Below are 15,355 nucleotides of genomic sequence, written 5' to 3' on the forward strand. Positions count from 1 at the left end.
AGTAGTAGAACAAATGCTTGGTCTGCACCAGGCCTTGGGATCCATCCCCGGCACCATAAAAATAATAAATAAAATAAAATAATAAAATAAGAGGTTTTGTGAACTCTGACTACCCCAAAAAGACATAAATGACTGATGAAGGTATACTAGCAGTTCAAAGAGATGATGTCAAAACTCAGGAGAATCTCTCATTTCTAAGTGCTTTAATGTATCAGAAATGGATATATTTAATTAATGTCACATATACCCCAAACAGATTTTAGACAGTCACTTATGAAAGTTCTTTGCTAGCTATTAACTACTATAAAATGTAATCATTTCCTAAAATAATAATTAACATTAATGAATGCCTAATATGTGCTAGCCATGTGCTAAGTCATTGACAATAATTGCTTCATTTATTAAATCAAATATTGATTTGAAGCCATTAATATAAGCCATTGCCCTCAGGCTCATAACCCTTCTGTGTTCAACTACTTTCTCCTCATTTCTGCCAGAGCATGGGCTGTCAGCAGACAGGAAATATTACAGACTTGCTCCTCTCTTCTGCTGGCTCTGCTGGAATTCACCAGAACACAGTAGATATAGTCTTGAGGCCTCTTTTCCGCTGGCACACAGGCAGCATCTGCTATGTACAATTAAGTCTCTTAATCTATTATTCAGAGTAATGACAACACGGCCTCCCTCAAGAGATGACTGAGGGGCTTGGAGCATGCCTCCCAGAAAACACAAGAGGCTCTTCTGGAGAGGGTCACCAGAGAACAGGGACAATGCTAAATTTCCAAGGCTGCTTAGGTGGAGTTACAGTCATCATTGAGGAGAAGGGTCCAGGAAGAGGAAGAAAGATTTTGCCTGTTGTGGACTCTACTCCCAGCTGATTCCTCTGGTGCTCACAGCTGAAACAGCCCACATACAGGCATTCCAACAACAGCAGTAGCCTTCTTCCTGCTTCTCCACTCACAGCTACTTGCCTCCTTAGGAGAAAAACTTTCAGTTGTTTTCAACATTACCAGCACCCACTTTTTAACTATAAGGAACCAATCAAGAAATAGAGGAGAAATGTAGAAACCTTCGATGTTATTTAAAATCCCAAAATAATTCCCAGTGTCTATTCATAATATTTTTTCCACAATACAAAAATAATGCATGTTCATTACAGAAAAGTTGGAAATATAGAAAAATACAAAGAAAATGGAATAATCTATAATCCAATAACCATAAACACTTTGGTTATTTTGGTTTATTTCAGTTCTAATATTTGTCATGTGACTGTGCATAAGGGTGTATGTGTGTAGTTTATAATATCATACATACAGTATATGATTATGCAGCATTTTCTGTTAATATATGATAAATGTTTTCCTTGTCATTACAAAAAAAATTGAAATTTGAAAATCATAGTTTTTTATTTAGGTCATGATATTAATTTAAACACAACAAATTTTTCAAACAATATGGAAAAGCATAAATAAAAAGTAAATACCACTCCAAAATCATAATCTCTAGAGATGATTAGTAGAGATAACAGTTTTAATGTTTTTGTAAAAATTCTTGAAGAAAACCTTCTTGTGAGTGTGTGTGTGTGTGTGTGTGTGTGTGTACACACACGCATTTACTTGATCCCCAAAATGCATTCAATAGCATATAATCCATTGGTTTAACAACTTTTCAGAGGCAAAATAAACTTTGTTAAGTGTAGAAAAAATTTGTTTTCTAACCATTGATAGCAAAACATTATCCATTGATAACCATTGATACAAACCACTATCTTCCATATCAGAAGTAGAACCTAAACCTACTTCCTATTCAGAATCGATAGATTTGTCTGAATCATGTCTGGACATTCAATGGTTATGCTTAATATCACAGTGACTTGGCTTTTTAATACCTTATGTTTGTAGTCTTGACCTGTTTATACCCTTTTAATTGATAGTCTAATTTTGCAACACATCAAAACTTTCCGAATTTTCAGAGTTGCTTTATAAATTGCTGCAAAGTAACCAGCTGTCCTGAAAGTCAGAAGTTTTTGGTAGATGGAATTTTAGTACCTGAGTTTTCCTTCATGATGCATGAGTCAGTCATAGCCTACTTGTTCCATCTTTCAAAAGTCTGTGGTTTAGAGTCCAAAGAATGTGGCACTTTCTCCTGTCTCCAGCAGCAAAGACAGATATATGGCAGTTAATAATCGCTGAACTAGAAACTCTTCAGTGTCTTACTGAAGAATTTATTTTCTTCTTTTCCACATATAAGTTAAAATTTAGACACATGAGGAGCTATCAATTTAAGTAACTCATAAGCTCAACAGAGAAGAACGGAGAAGAACGTGAGATGAGCTGCTAAGTTCTACTTGTGGTTACATTCCCAAGGGCATGAGCAAAGATCATGGTGGCACGTGCTCTGTTAGCAGCTGGCAGGTTTCTTTTGACACTGATTACAAGCTGTATCTTAGGTTCAGAAATGTTAAGATGGTTTCCAAAGTTTGTGTTTTTATAATAATAAAGGAAATACATACATTTTAGTGCAACTAGAATATACTCAGCTTGGTAACCTTCAATCAACATTTTAAATTTACTTTACATAATAAGTATATATAATTGTGCATATACCTCACACAACTCACACAAATCTGGCCTTTTCAACAAATATTTTGTTGTAGGGAAAAAAACACACTAAATATAGGATTTTGTAAACACTGGTAGGTGAATAAGTGCAACTTTAATGGTAAAAACAAATTAAAGAGGCAAAACCTACAAGCATTTGCCTTTAGGAAAAGGGGTATTTCAGATCCCATTCAAGACACAAGTGTGACTCCATCTCCTGGAGCAAAACATCAGTTTTGCTTTCTTAGTTCAACATGCCCATTTAAAACAGTTTCAGAATGGAGGCAAGAAATGACATTGAGCCCAGAGCAGTGTCACTTTCCCGTAATCCCAGCAACTCCAGAGGCTAAAACAGGAGGATCACAAGTTCAAGGTAGCCTCCACAACTTAGAGAGAACTCTAAGCAACTTAGTAAGACCCTGCCTCAAAATGAAAAATAAAAAGGGCTTGGAGGTGCTGGGATTGTAGCTCAGTGATAGAGTGCATACTTAGCAGGTGCAAGGCACTGGGTTCGATTCTCAGCACCACATAAAAATAAATAAATAAAATATAGGTATTATGTCCATCTACGACTTTAAAAAAAATTTTTTTTGAAGGGCGAGGGATGTGTCTCAGTGGTTAAGTACCCCTAGGATTAATCCCTGGTACAAAAAAAAAAAGTGACACTGAATAAATTACTAGGAATTCTTTATTTTTAACTTTCTATTGGCACTTGATTAAAAAGACTCCATGTCACACTTTATGGTAGACTGTGTGTTAAAGCCTGTGCTCTAAATATTTGTTTTATTTAAAACAGGACCATATAAAACCTTGTTTTCAAATACATCTATCCTTCCCGGTATTGTCATAAACCTATACACATTACATATTACACTGTCCTCTTGGAATGTAGTTTAGAATAACATTGACTGCTGTGTGTTGTGCAGTAATCCAGTTATGTGTCTCCTTTACCCTCACTGTTGTCATTCTTTCAATATCTTTCAATATTCTTTCAATACTGTAGGTTTTGCCTCTTTACTTTTTTTTTCCTTTTTTTCCAGTTTGGGAGAAACCATGAAGTAATCTAACCTGGCAAGTTTTAGTCTAACCTGGGAAATAATCTAACAAGAGAACTGTCTCCTTGTTCTATCTCCAACTCCTTGATGTATATCATCATTTTAATGGTTCTGTAGTATTATATTATATACATGTATCTATTGTTTATTAACAGATATTTAGGTTTTTACCTCTCTTTTCTAATATATACAATGGTATAAGGAATATCCTTGAACCTGTAGCTTTTTGTACTTGTCTGAATGTATCCTACAGATGCATGAGGCACTGGGTTTGATCCTCAGCACCACATAAAAAAAATAACAAAATAAAGACATTCTGTCCATCTACAACTACAAAAAAAAATTTTAATGGAGTTGCTGAGTGAAAGAATATGCATATTTCAAATACTACTACATATTGCCAAACATGCCTCCAAAATGTCCATCACAGCATTATGATTAACAATGTTTTCATGCCCTTATCTACACAATTGTGTCAGTATTTTTAAATCTTTAAAATCTAATAGGGAAAATGCAATATGTAACTTTTTAGCTCCATTTCCTAATTACTGAAAACTTTTTTTAGTATCTGCATAATGCTGCATTTCATCACTACTCATGACTTATTTCACCCACTTTAGTTATTAGATATGTAAATTATTTGAAGTTTAACCCCATGCAATGAATATCTTTACACATGATTCTCTGGCCTTAAGATATTTTTCTTAGAACAGGTATTTAAAATTGGATTTATGGACTAACATTATTAACCTTTTAAATATTCATGGTGCACATTGCCAAACAGCTTTCTAGAAAAATCTTGCAAAATTTTACTTCCACAAACATCACATGAAAGTGCCAATTTTATTATATTCTCAGAAGTATGTAATATTAGCTTTTTCAGATCTTTTATGATCTTCAAAAGCAAAAATTGCTTTCTTCCTATTGCATTTCTTTGATTAATAGTGATGCTGAAAATATTTTAATACTTTTTAAGGTATTTATGGTTCTTCAGTGAATATTTCTGTTTCTTTTAAAAGTCTTACTATTTCCCAATTCTGTGTGAAAAAGGGCTAGTGCATTAGCCCAAGGCAGAACTTTCTAGCAGCCACCACTTCTTTGAAGACACCCAGCAGACTTACCACACGGGGACCATATTCCCCCTGCCTGATGTTCTTGGATGTCATTTCTAGAACCTCTAATTCTCCTCATCTTCACCTGGCTCTTGCTTTTTCCATCCAAGCAACTGGACGTGTTTCGTTGTCTACCTACCTGAGTTTGGCCTTGCTCCTGTTTGGTTTGAGCCTGACCCAGGCTTTCTCTAGCTTCTCATTCCTGAATCCCCTGACCATGTTCACATATTTCCAGGCTCAAGGATTAACTACATTGCTCATAGGAAAACCATCTCCTGGCTTGACCAGAACCTCCTTCCCTATACTCGGTTCCCTTGGAAAGTCCTTTCTAGAATTTTCCCCCCAAAATCTTGACTAAATCACAGATAATCATAGCACTGCGGATATGACTCATTCAGTATAAGTTTGAAGATAGAAAAATTACTATTCTTTAATAAATCCAGTACCTTACATTTTTCTCAAGTTGTTGAGTTATATGAAAACATTTACATCCTTGGCCCTTTTAAACCTATAGATCAGTGCTTCTCACACTTGTTCATTATTCCCCCTTCACTTATTCAGAGATCCTTTTTAGATTTATTTTTTTACTTCTATTCCCCAATAGAATGTTAATATCACACATGTAGTATACATCTGACTATGTACTTCATGTATATTTGTGTGTTTTATATATTTAAAAAGTAGGATTTTGTTCTTAATTTTCCAAGAACTAATTTTTACCTCCTTTGAGGTGACACTAACCCATTAACAATGCATGCTGTATGGAGTAAATCTTAGTAACCCATAGGGTAAGCATTCACATATGGGGTAGGGTTTAAGAATACAATTAAAGTTACATGGGCTTCAGTTCCAGCTCCTCTACTTGCTGTAGAATACATTACCGATGGCAAATCATTAATTTCACTAAGCTTTAATTTCCTCCATGATGAAATATACATAATAATGGTATGTGCCTCTAAGACATATTTTGAGATGGGAAGACATATACATGTAAATAATTCCATGCAGTGGCCATCCCAGTAAGTGCTTTGCATAAGTTTGCTCTCCATATCAGTATTCACATCCTTCATAGTACCAGGCTATAGCTAGCTCAATTTCAGATCAAACTCTCAGTGCTGCCAATGTGAAAATGCTTAGGATTTGGCAACAAGAGTCCTCATGTTAGACAAAGAAAACAGTAAATTCTTACCTGAGGAACTTAGTTGAATATGTGGCTTGCTATGGCTCTGGTGATGAAAACAAAGCACAATTTTCCCGTTTCCTGAGTCGAACAAAATAGGCATTAATTTTGGGTGACAATTTAAGAATGTTAAGGAAAGACTCAGTTTGAAGAAAAACTCACTATCAACTATGACAAAAAATATTAGTTGATTCCATGTTTCTGGACTACACAGAATTTCAAAAGCAAGAGTGTGTGTGTGTGTGTGTGTGTGTGTGTGTGTGTGTGTAAACCAGGGCAGGGCAAGTAGGCAAGGCAAGGAGAAAGGCTGAAAACAATTGTAACCCTATTTACTTATACCTTGGGGCTGCTTGTATGGGAAAGCAGGGAGCCAGGTAGACCTAGGTGTAAATTCTGATTCCGCTACCTTCTGTTTATAAGAACATGGGCAAAGACTAGTTTCTCTCTTTCTTGATCTGTAATATGTGGTAATGCCCAGCCAGACACACAGCTGTACTCATAATTAAATGATGCACTATATGTAAGGCATAAAAGCCAGTGTCTAGTTCAAAGCAGGTATTCGATTATATTGGCTCCTTGCTTTTTGAAGTCCCCCCTCTTTTTCCTTTATTGACACTAAGAAGGCCAACTGATGCTACTTACCTCTCAACACAAGAAGCCAAGGTAGCACTGACAGAAGGAAGCTTCTTGATGTTTTTAAGCCTCAGGTTGGTCAGCTATAAAATGGTGATAACAATATGTTTTCCATAAAAGCGTCAGCTTCCATAAAGCAAACATGTGGAACATTTAATGTCATCCCTGGAATTCAAAAAGTATATGCTCAGATTCACTCTCATCATAAAAGTATTATTTTTAGATTAAATAATAGTATTAGACTGTCAAAACTCCCCAAAATTTAGTCTGTAGATTTTTATATGAAGCATGAACATACATGTACACTTACAATATACATATATTTTTTACAATGTGAACCAAATGTAAATCATAGCGTTCCAAAATGTAAAGGAAAAGATCAAATTTGACTCTTCTTTCCCCAAACTTATCCTAAATTAAAAAAAAAAAAGCTGCTGTGACTTTTTTAGAATTACTTTATTAATCATCAATTCAGCTCATAAGGTCACATAAGTGTGTTCTCACATTTTCAATTTAAAGTCTCATGATACTGTTCTTTCTACTGACCTAGGAAGAACTTCTAATCTCCTCACGTCCCCTCCTGTGCACACAGCCTTGAGGGCAGCCTGAAATAATACATGGCATGTGATGACTGTTGGTAGATTTGTCCTCACTGCTAGTGGTAATGGCTACGAGTGCATTGAATACTCTGTACCAGGTACTGCAATTCACACATACTGGTGAATCCCTAACCAAACTGTTCAGTTTTGGTGACCTTGCAGTTAATGGATTCTGAAGGCAAGCAAAGGTCATGATGACATAAAAGTATTTACTTCTAACATGAATCTTCATTCCAATATCCATTTTCCCAAATTAACACTAGCACATATCCCCATCCATTATATGAATGCAGAGCCAGTAAGTTTTTTCATAAATGTCTGACCTTACAAACAATGGCTGTACTATCCAAATGCGGTGAATGCATCTTATTACAGAGTAAAATTGCTAACCTTAACAGGGATGTAGCATTCTATGAAGTCAATGAAAGTGATTATGTAAGTCTGCTTCAATCACAACCAAAATCGTCATCCATTGAGTTGACAGAAATAAAACTATTAATAATTAAAGACAGAGGGGGGGGGGAGTTTGCTTATATCATAGCCACCTTAAAAGAAAAATCAAGAAATTGAGAGGCCCTTAGCAATAATGGCTTCATTTATGGTCATGAATCAAAGCCAACTCTGAACCTCAGATAGTATGGAAAGCTATAATACAATTTTACTGAAAAAAAAATTTGCTCTTCCTGAAAATATCAGCACAAATCATTTGTGTTCATTTTAAGAACTTATTAAGTAGCATTGTAGCTCAATATTGTTAACAAAAGATCTTTCCACAAGTTTGGTTTATGACAATTTAGAGTCTCAAACAAACCTTTCTCTCATTATATACCATGAACTTTTAATACCCATTTTACCATGAAATACTAGTATCCATTTTAAATACATTAGTTTTAAGCAACTTTTTGATATTGACTATTCTCAGATAACAAGGTCATCCTATATTATCATATTTAATCCTCACAATATCTGTGAAAAGTATCCATTTTACAATATGATGAAGCCAAAACTCAAAGAGAGATTAGATAATTTTCCCAGGTTCAGATTATAGATTTGTTCATTTGAATAAAATAAGTATGCATTTAGTCAATTTTTGTCTCCTACCAGGCATAAGTACTATACCAAGCACCTTAAACAGATAACAACAGCCATTTATCTGACCTGTGACAAGTTAGGCATGTATACACACAATTCATTTTTGTTTTAAAAACAAAATTTTAGTGATAAAAAAAAACAAATCCCAGTCTATCTTCACTCTCAGTGAAGAATTACATTTGTAGTTTCATCTACCTTTGTTTTCCTAAAGGAAACATCTATTCAGTTTTAGATAAGCAACTCTAATTCCATAACCTCAGTAAAGCTCACCCTGACACAATAACAGCAAAAAAATAAAACTAGAATGTTTTTTTTAAATATGGTCCACGTTAAGGACTTCACAAATGTTATTTGGTGTTCACCACAAGTCTTTAATATGGACACTTTTATTGATATTATCTTAAAGACTACATCACAAGTTGTAGTGAACTAGTGTTCTCATTGCAATCTCATATGCTTTTGAGCCAACGAAGACAGTGATCACTCCCAGTGATCTTTCTGTTACTCCTCCATTAATACAGCCCAAGTTAGCTGAAGTGTTTGGAACCCAACAATAGAAAGCTGATTAGCTGAAACCCCCAGAAGGGTTTTTTTCCCTCACACATTCTTCCACCAAGTCAGTCTTCCTCAAGCTACAATTGTTTGACTAATTTTTAAACTTGATAGGTAAGCATTTCACACTAATTTGTGCCAATATTTTTCTAGTTATTGCCAGCTAAGTATCCCAAAAATTTGAGAAATTTTTGAACATTTCAATAAACCTGTTATTATTTTAGATAACCCCTGTATACGATGTTAAATTATGATAATTATCATAAAATAGCTCATTGTTGTTCAGTGTTTTCTATGAACCAAGTGCTGGGCTAAATGCTCTAACTTATGTTATCCTGAGAACAGGTCTACAAAATGGGTATTATTACATCATTCCTGCCAAAGATCATTTAGATAATGAGGGCAGAGACAGAACTCAGTCCTAGGTGTGTCTAATGTCAAATGCCATGCTCTTAGCCTCTACAATGTGCTATTTCTGAGCATTTTTTCTAGTTTTATCCAAGGAACTAAAGAGCCCAAACTAAGGACAGACCTCTGAGATCATGTCCCAGAGAGTTTCTCCTGAAAACAAAACAAAACAAAAAAGACATGGAACCCCTGATTCATGCTCATTAGATATTGTGATTCATCTAACTGTCAGACTACTTAGAAAGATTATTATCCACCCAACTTTCACTATTCACAAGAATGTCATGAAAGACTACTAAATGCTTTGCAGAATTAAAAAATAAAATACCCATAACATTCTCTTTTATATATGAACATCTGCATTTCTCACCAATTTTCTTTTCTTTTTAAGAAGTCTCACCTCATTATTGTCTCCCTCATTAAATTGTCTACCACAATATAGCCAATGTGATCTAAACTAAAGCTCACAGCCCCCCCTCTCAAATATTTCAGGAGACTCTCTTCTTCAATAGAAGGTGTTCTAAACTCAATTCCAGGACCCTCAAGGATCTTATGGAATTTATAATACTTCTTCAAATTACATAAATTAGATAGATAGATAAATAGATAGATAGATAGATAGATAGATAGATAGATAGATAGATACTTTGCTCAGAAAAACACCCAGGATTTGTATAAGATTGTCAAAAAGAAAGTATGATTTTTTTTAAAAAAAGAAACTATGATTTTAATGCCTATAAATCATTTACAAAATAAAGATAAATTTTCCCAAACATTTAAACAAAACTCTTGATGACCTGAGATTCATCTATTTCCATGTCTCACCCTCCAGTACCAGTTGCACTCTCCTCCGCACATTGACAACACACTCCCTGTGCTTTCTCAAAAGGCCGTGTGTCTGCTCAGGCCCACATACATGTGCATGCTGCTCTCCTTTCTCCTCCCCTTCATGAGACCTTATTCATCCTCAAACCTCATCTCCAGTATCATCTTCTCAGTGAAGCCTTCCTTGACCTTTTCAAACAGCAGTTGAGCTTTGCTCATACCATTCTTTAAAAGCGTTTATAGAATTACTCTAGCATTTGCAGGTTTTTCTGCCCCCTCACCAATTCCAACTTCCAATCAAAAGGTGACTGTGAGTATTCCAGCCCTCTCACCACTCTGGCCCTACTTTAACCATTACTTAGGGAAGCACTTTTCCTCCAGAACCTATTAATCACTCAATAAATATTTGAATGAATAAATGAGCAAATAAACTGAGTAACAACATTACAAAGTAATGGCCTCTTTTTATTGTGCCTTCGTTATTTACAGATTTGTATAGACTTTGCCTTACTGAGATCCAACAATGGATAATTCAACATATATTTACAAAAGGGTCAATGTAATTCTGGTTCTGTGATAGGGAATGTGACAGTGCCATAAAAGAAGCTCATGCCTTAGTTCCTTCATTTTAGGAGTTTACAATCCCACAGGCAACAAAGACTTAGATATACACACTCTTAACAGTACTATAGGTATTTGCCTGACCTTAAATAGTACCACAATCGCCTATAGGAGGTAATATAATATAATCCTTAGATTATGTATGAATCTTTAAATCATACAAAATCTCAGTTAACAATTTTAAATTGTTTGTATACCAGCTATGTAAGACTAGCAAGTTATATAAAATCTCTGAGCCTTGGTTCTGGGGTTAGTCAGTTTTCCATTACTGTGACAAAATACCTGAAATAATCAGCTTAAAAGGAGAAGGGGTTTATTTTGGCTCATGATTTCAAAGTTTTCAATTTATGGTTGCCTGTCCCTGTTGCTTTGGGCGTGTGACAGCACAGTACCTCATGGTGGGAGCACATGTCAGAAAAGGTCAGTTCTTGTGACAGCAAAAAGCAAAAAAAGAGAGAGAGAAAGGCTGAGGTCCCAATGTCTCTGTCAGGACCATACCCTCAATGATCTACTTCTTAAAGGTTCCACCACCTTCTAATGGTGCTATAGGCTAATGACCAAGTCTTTAACATACTGGCACTTGGGGAACACTCTAGATCCAAACTATAGCAGTTTTTTCAACTGCAAAATGAAGATAATACTCTCTTCCAACATAGACACACAGCAAGTGTACAACAAATAATGGTGGTGGAAGTAACCCTGATAGTGAAGGTTGTTGGTGAAGATACTGCTGCTGCTAATACATATTTAACTATATGGGCTGGGGATGTGGCTCAAGTGGAGTGCGCTCGCCTGTCATGCGTACAGCCCGGGTTCGATCCTCAGCACCACAAACAAACAAAGATGTTGTGTCCGCCGAAAACTAAAAAATAAATATTAAAAAATTCCCTCTCTCTCTCTCTCTCTCTCTCTCTCTCTCTCTCTCTCTCTCTCTCTCATCTCTTTAAAAAAATGCCTGACATATTTAACTATAAGTGCTTCAGGACAAGGATCATGTTTAATATATCATTGCATCCTCAATACCTAAAATGGCACCTGAGACACAGTAGATATTAAAAAATGTTTGTTAAGTTAATTGTCAGTTACCAAGTCCAAACTATTGGGAGCCAAGAGAAGACAGAAAAGAAAGCAATTAGCATGAACTAGAACGATCAAGAAGGGTTTTATTGAAGAAGGAAGTATACAGAGGGTAGAATTTTTGCATAGCTGGAAAAGACAGAAGTTACTGAAAGCAGAAGAAAACAACTCAACACTAGCATATGCCAGAAGTGGGGAGAAGTGAGCATGAGACATAAATACTATTTACTCTACTGTCAGTACCATGCCTCGAGGTTAGTAGCGAAGATGGAAATTCTAACCCTTGGTGCATTTGGAAGCTACAGGTTACAGCAAAATGATACAGTTGAATCTTTCATACAGACAAACTGTATGGTATAGTGGTGAAAATATGAGCTTTCTAGAAAGACAAATTTAGGTTTACCCTTCTGACCTTCAGCTTTCTCTTCTACAAAATGGAACCAGCATGCCCATTGGGCAAAGGTGGAGGTGGAATGAGATAATCCATGTAAGGCACCTAATGAATGTGGTGTCTGGTACACAGCAGGTGTTCAATAAAGCAGGAGAGCTGCTGATATTTTTACAGTGTGAATTGGTGCATTTATGTGCTTGTAATTAGGCACTATGTACATTTTGGTTGTATATGTTTTTAGATGTGTAAACTTGAGCTTACTTGAACTAAGAATAATTCAATTTTTTGAAATGAAAATAATCCAGAAAGGGACAGTGTGTGTAATATGATACCACTTGGCTGTTGGGCCCTTCCAAAGTTTTAAGTATGAGCAATTGACTAGGTTGAATGCTCAAATGGGAAATAGAAAAGTAATGATCTTATTTATTAACTACCTGCTGCACAAACTGTCATGCAAAATACTGCCTCATGCTTTATGCAAGACATTTGAAAATTCTTGTGACTTTGTTCTGCTTGGATTTTCTTTTCTGTAGTGATATGTAATTGAATGAATTTCAAGTGTGTTTGTCTGTAAACCAGCCAAATATTTCCTTTCAAATACTTGAGCTCTATGTTGAATATGCATACAGAGTTATAGTTCTTAGCACATTTTTTAGTAATAGATTTTATACCTTAATCCTTTTATGGGGTTTTAGTTCCATATATACTCGATGTCTCTTAATAAATGAAAGCATTTCATTTCATGCAGGTTCTTCCAGGGGACCCAGCCCCCTAACCATGGGAGCCCAGGACACCCTCCCTGTTGCAGCAGCATTTACAGAAACTGTCAATGCCTACTTCAAAGGAGCAGATCCAAGCAAGTAAGCCTTGGACGTGGTCCACTGTATTCTCCAAACTCTATCCTATCTAGCAGGGGACAGCCCAAATGTAACTATATTACTCTTTATCTTAAAACCATAAAGAATTCAGTTAACAATAATAGTTGATACACCTAGAATAGAGGATAAAATTTAATTGGTAATATTATCTCATCTGCTTTTTAACAAGTATCAAAAGATCCAACAATCTGATATCTTACTGTTTAGAAATCTCTGATTCAGTTTTAATTGCAAGTAACAGAAACCCATTCTAATTCTGTCAAACTTGAGAAAGTTTATGGTCCCCTAAAAGCTACGTCCAGATCATTTCTTTTATGTCTTAGTCTTCCCCAGAAGGGAACAACCCACATATAGGTGGAAATAGTGGATCACTGGAATGATAACATGGAAGAAAAAGACCTTCCCCAAATGCCCAATGAAGCAAGGGAATAAGTTATATGATATCCTCACTAAGAAGCAAAAACTGTCCAAAAAGAAGAGGAAAAATTAAAATCATAGCAAAATTAAAATTCTAGGGGAAAAAATTCAGTACTCTGTATTCAAATGACCCTGATTTCATTTATAGCAGTATGTACTGACAATGAACTTGACCTGAACATATTTGTGGCATCATTAAATATTTTACATCTTGATAAGGAGTTCTATGGATAGGATTCAGAAAGTCTGTGCATTCCCTGAAATTATATTGCATTTCTTTTGTGTGCATTTTACCAGAGAAGCAACTACAGAATTCATCAGTTTACCAAAGGGGTTTATGATAATAAATAAATAAGTAAATAAATAAAAGAGTAGCTATAGCTATTAGTCCACACTGAAAACTAAACACCTGAGTCAAACCAGTTTTTAAATGTCATAAGCATGATACCAGATCTTAATCTGATTATAAACAAAGGGGAAACATAGGGAAGGGAAAAATTGCTCTCTTAGTTTTTTTTTTTTTTTTTTACTTACAAGGACTAAGGCTCGGAAAACCTTACTATCTACGATAGGAAGAATGAATTTAAAATTAAATGTGCATGCAGACAATTTTATAAAAAAAAAATTTAAAACAGCGATGATTAAGTATTATTCGAACTTGAATCCCCATATATATTTTAAGTGGCAATTTGTATGACTAAGTGTGAATCCTCTTTACACTTTAGAAACACTAGTTTTTTTAAAGACTAACCCTAACAAAATTATACTGGAAAACCAATATAATTAGTAACTCCACCTTTAGGTGTAATGCCAGCCCCTGGGATCTACCAATCTCCCTAAATGCCACATCTCTTTCAACAATATGTAGATTTTATTCTAGGCCCATGGGTTAGTCAGCTTTTCATTGCTGTGATCAAAATACCTGACACAAACAACCTGGAGGAGTAAAGGTTTATTTTGGCTCAGGTTTCAAAAGTTTCAGCTCCATTGCTGAACAGGCAGAACTACATGGTGGAAGGGCTGGAAAAGGAAAGCTGCTCAGTTCAAGGCAGCCAGGAAACAGAGAGAAAGGGGAGGGGGTCAAGGACAAGATGTAGTTCCCAAGGGCGCAACCCCTAGTAATATACTTACTTCAACCATGCCCCACCTGCCTACAACTTCCACCTCCTCCCAGTAGTCCATAGTATTATTAATCCATCAAATGGATTAATCCACTTGATGGTTATATTAACCCTCATGAGTCGATGAAATTAAAGCCCTCATGAACTAGTCATTTTCCTAAAACCTCTAGACATTGCTGCATGGGGAACCAGGCTTTCGTTATACCATCCTTTGAAGAACTTTCCAGATCCAAACCATAATAGTCCATAATATTGTAGAGAAATAAACTCTGTGGGCTCTGGTTTCTCTCATGTCCTTTCTCAATCATCTTCTAAGCACTTGAGCCATGTGCCATAACCACACTGTCTATAGAAATCAAAACCTACCTCATCTGAGCTTGAGCACCAAGCTTAGGCTGTGTATATACTTTCTACTTACATGCTGGTTATGCAGGATCTTTTTTATACAAAGAATCTGCATAACTTTCTGTCATCAATTCTAAGAACTATTTATTGACAACTGACATATACCTTAGGAAACTCAAGCTGGCCTTCATTGAAGGAAACAGACAGATACATGCTTTTTAAAAAGAAGAACTAAGAGTGCAAAGAGAATGGTATGCTGGTGGGAAAACCACTGGGAATCATACCAGAGTGAATTCTTTTCTGTCTGCTTCTGACTCGGCTTTCACTCACTCCCTCACTTATTCACTCAGAGAACCCTAATGGGTCTTCCACTTACACTTCTGTCCTCTAGAGTCTACTCTCCTCATGTCATGTCATTCCTCTGCTCAAAACCCTCCTATCTTGCTCAA

The 15,355-nt window shown here is 35.7% G+C and overlaps 1 protein-coding gene across 1 annotated transcript in view; it reads left to right on the top strand.

Annotated features, from left to right (window-relative positions):
* Positions 1–15,355, top strand: part of Sgip1 (SH3GL interacting endocytic adaptor 1) — a 141,413-nt gene that overhangs the window by 108,488 nt on the left and 17,570 nt on the right. Inside the window, exon 19 of the mRNA XM_077791551.1 lies at positions 12,894–13,005. Within this exon, the coding sequence (XP_077647677.1) occupies positions 12,894–13,005 (112 nt within the window). The remainder of the gene's footprint in view (positions 1–12,893; positions 13,006–15,355) is intronic.

This window comes from Urocitellus parryii, chromosome 11 (genome assembly GCF_045843805.1).
Source record: "Urocitellus parryii isolate mUroPar1 chromosome 11, mUroPar1.hap1, whole genome shotgun sequence".
Lineage (NCBI taxonomy): Eukaryota > Metazoa > Chordata > Mammalia > Rodentia > Sciuridae > Urocitellus > Urocitellus parryii.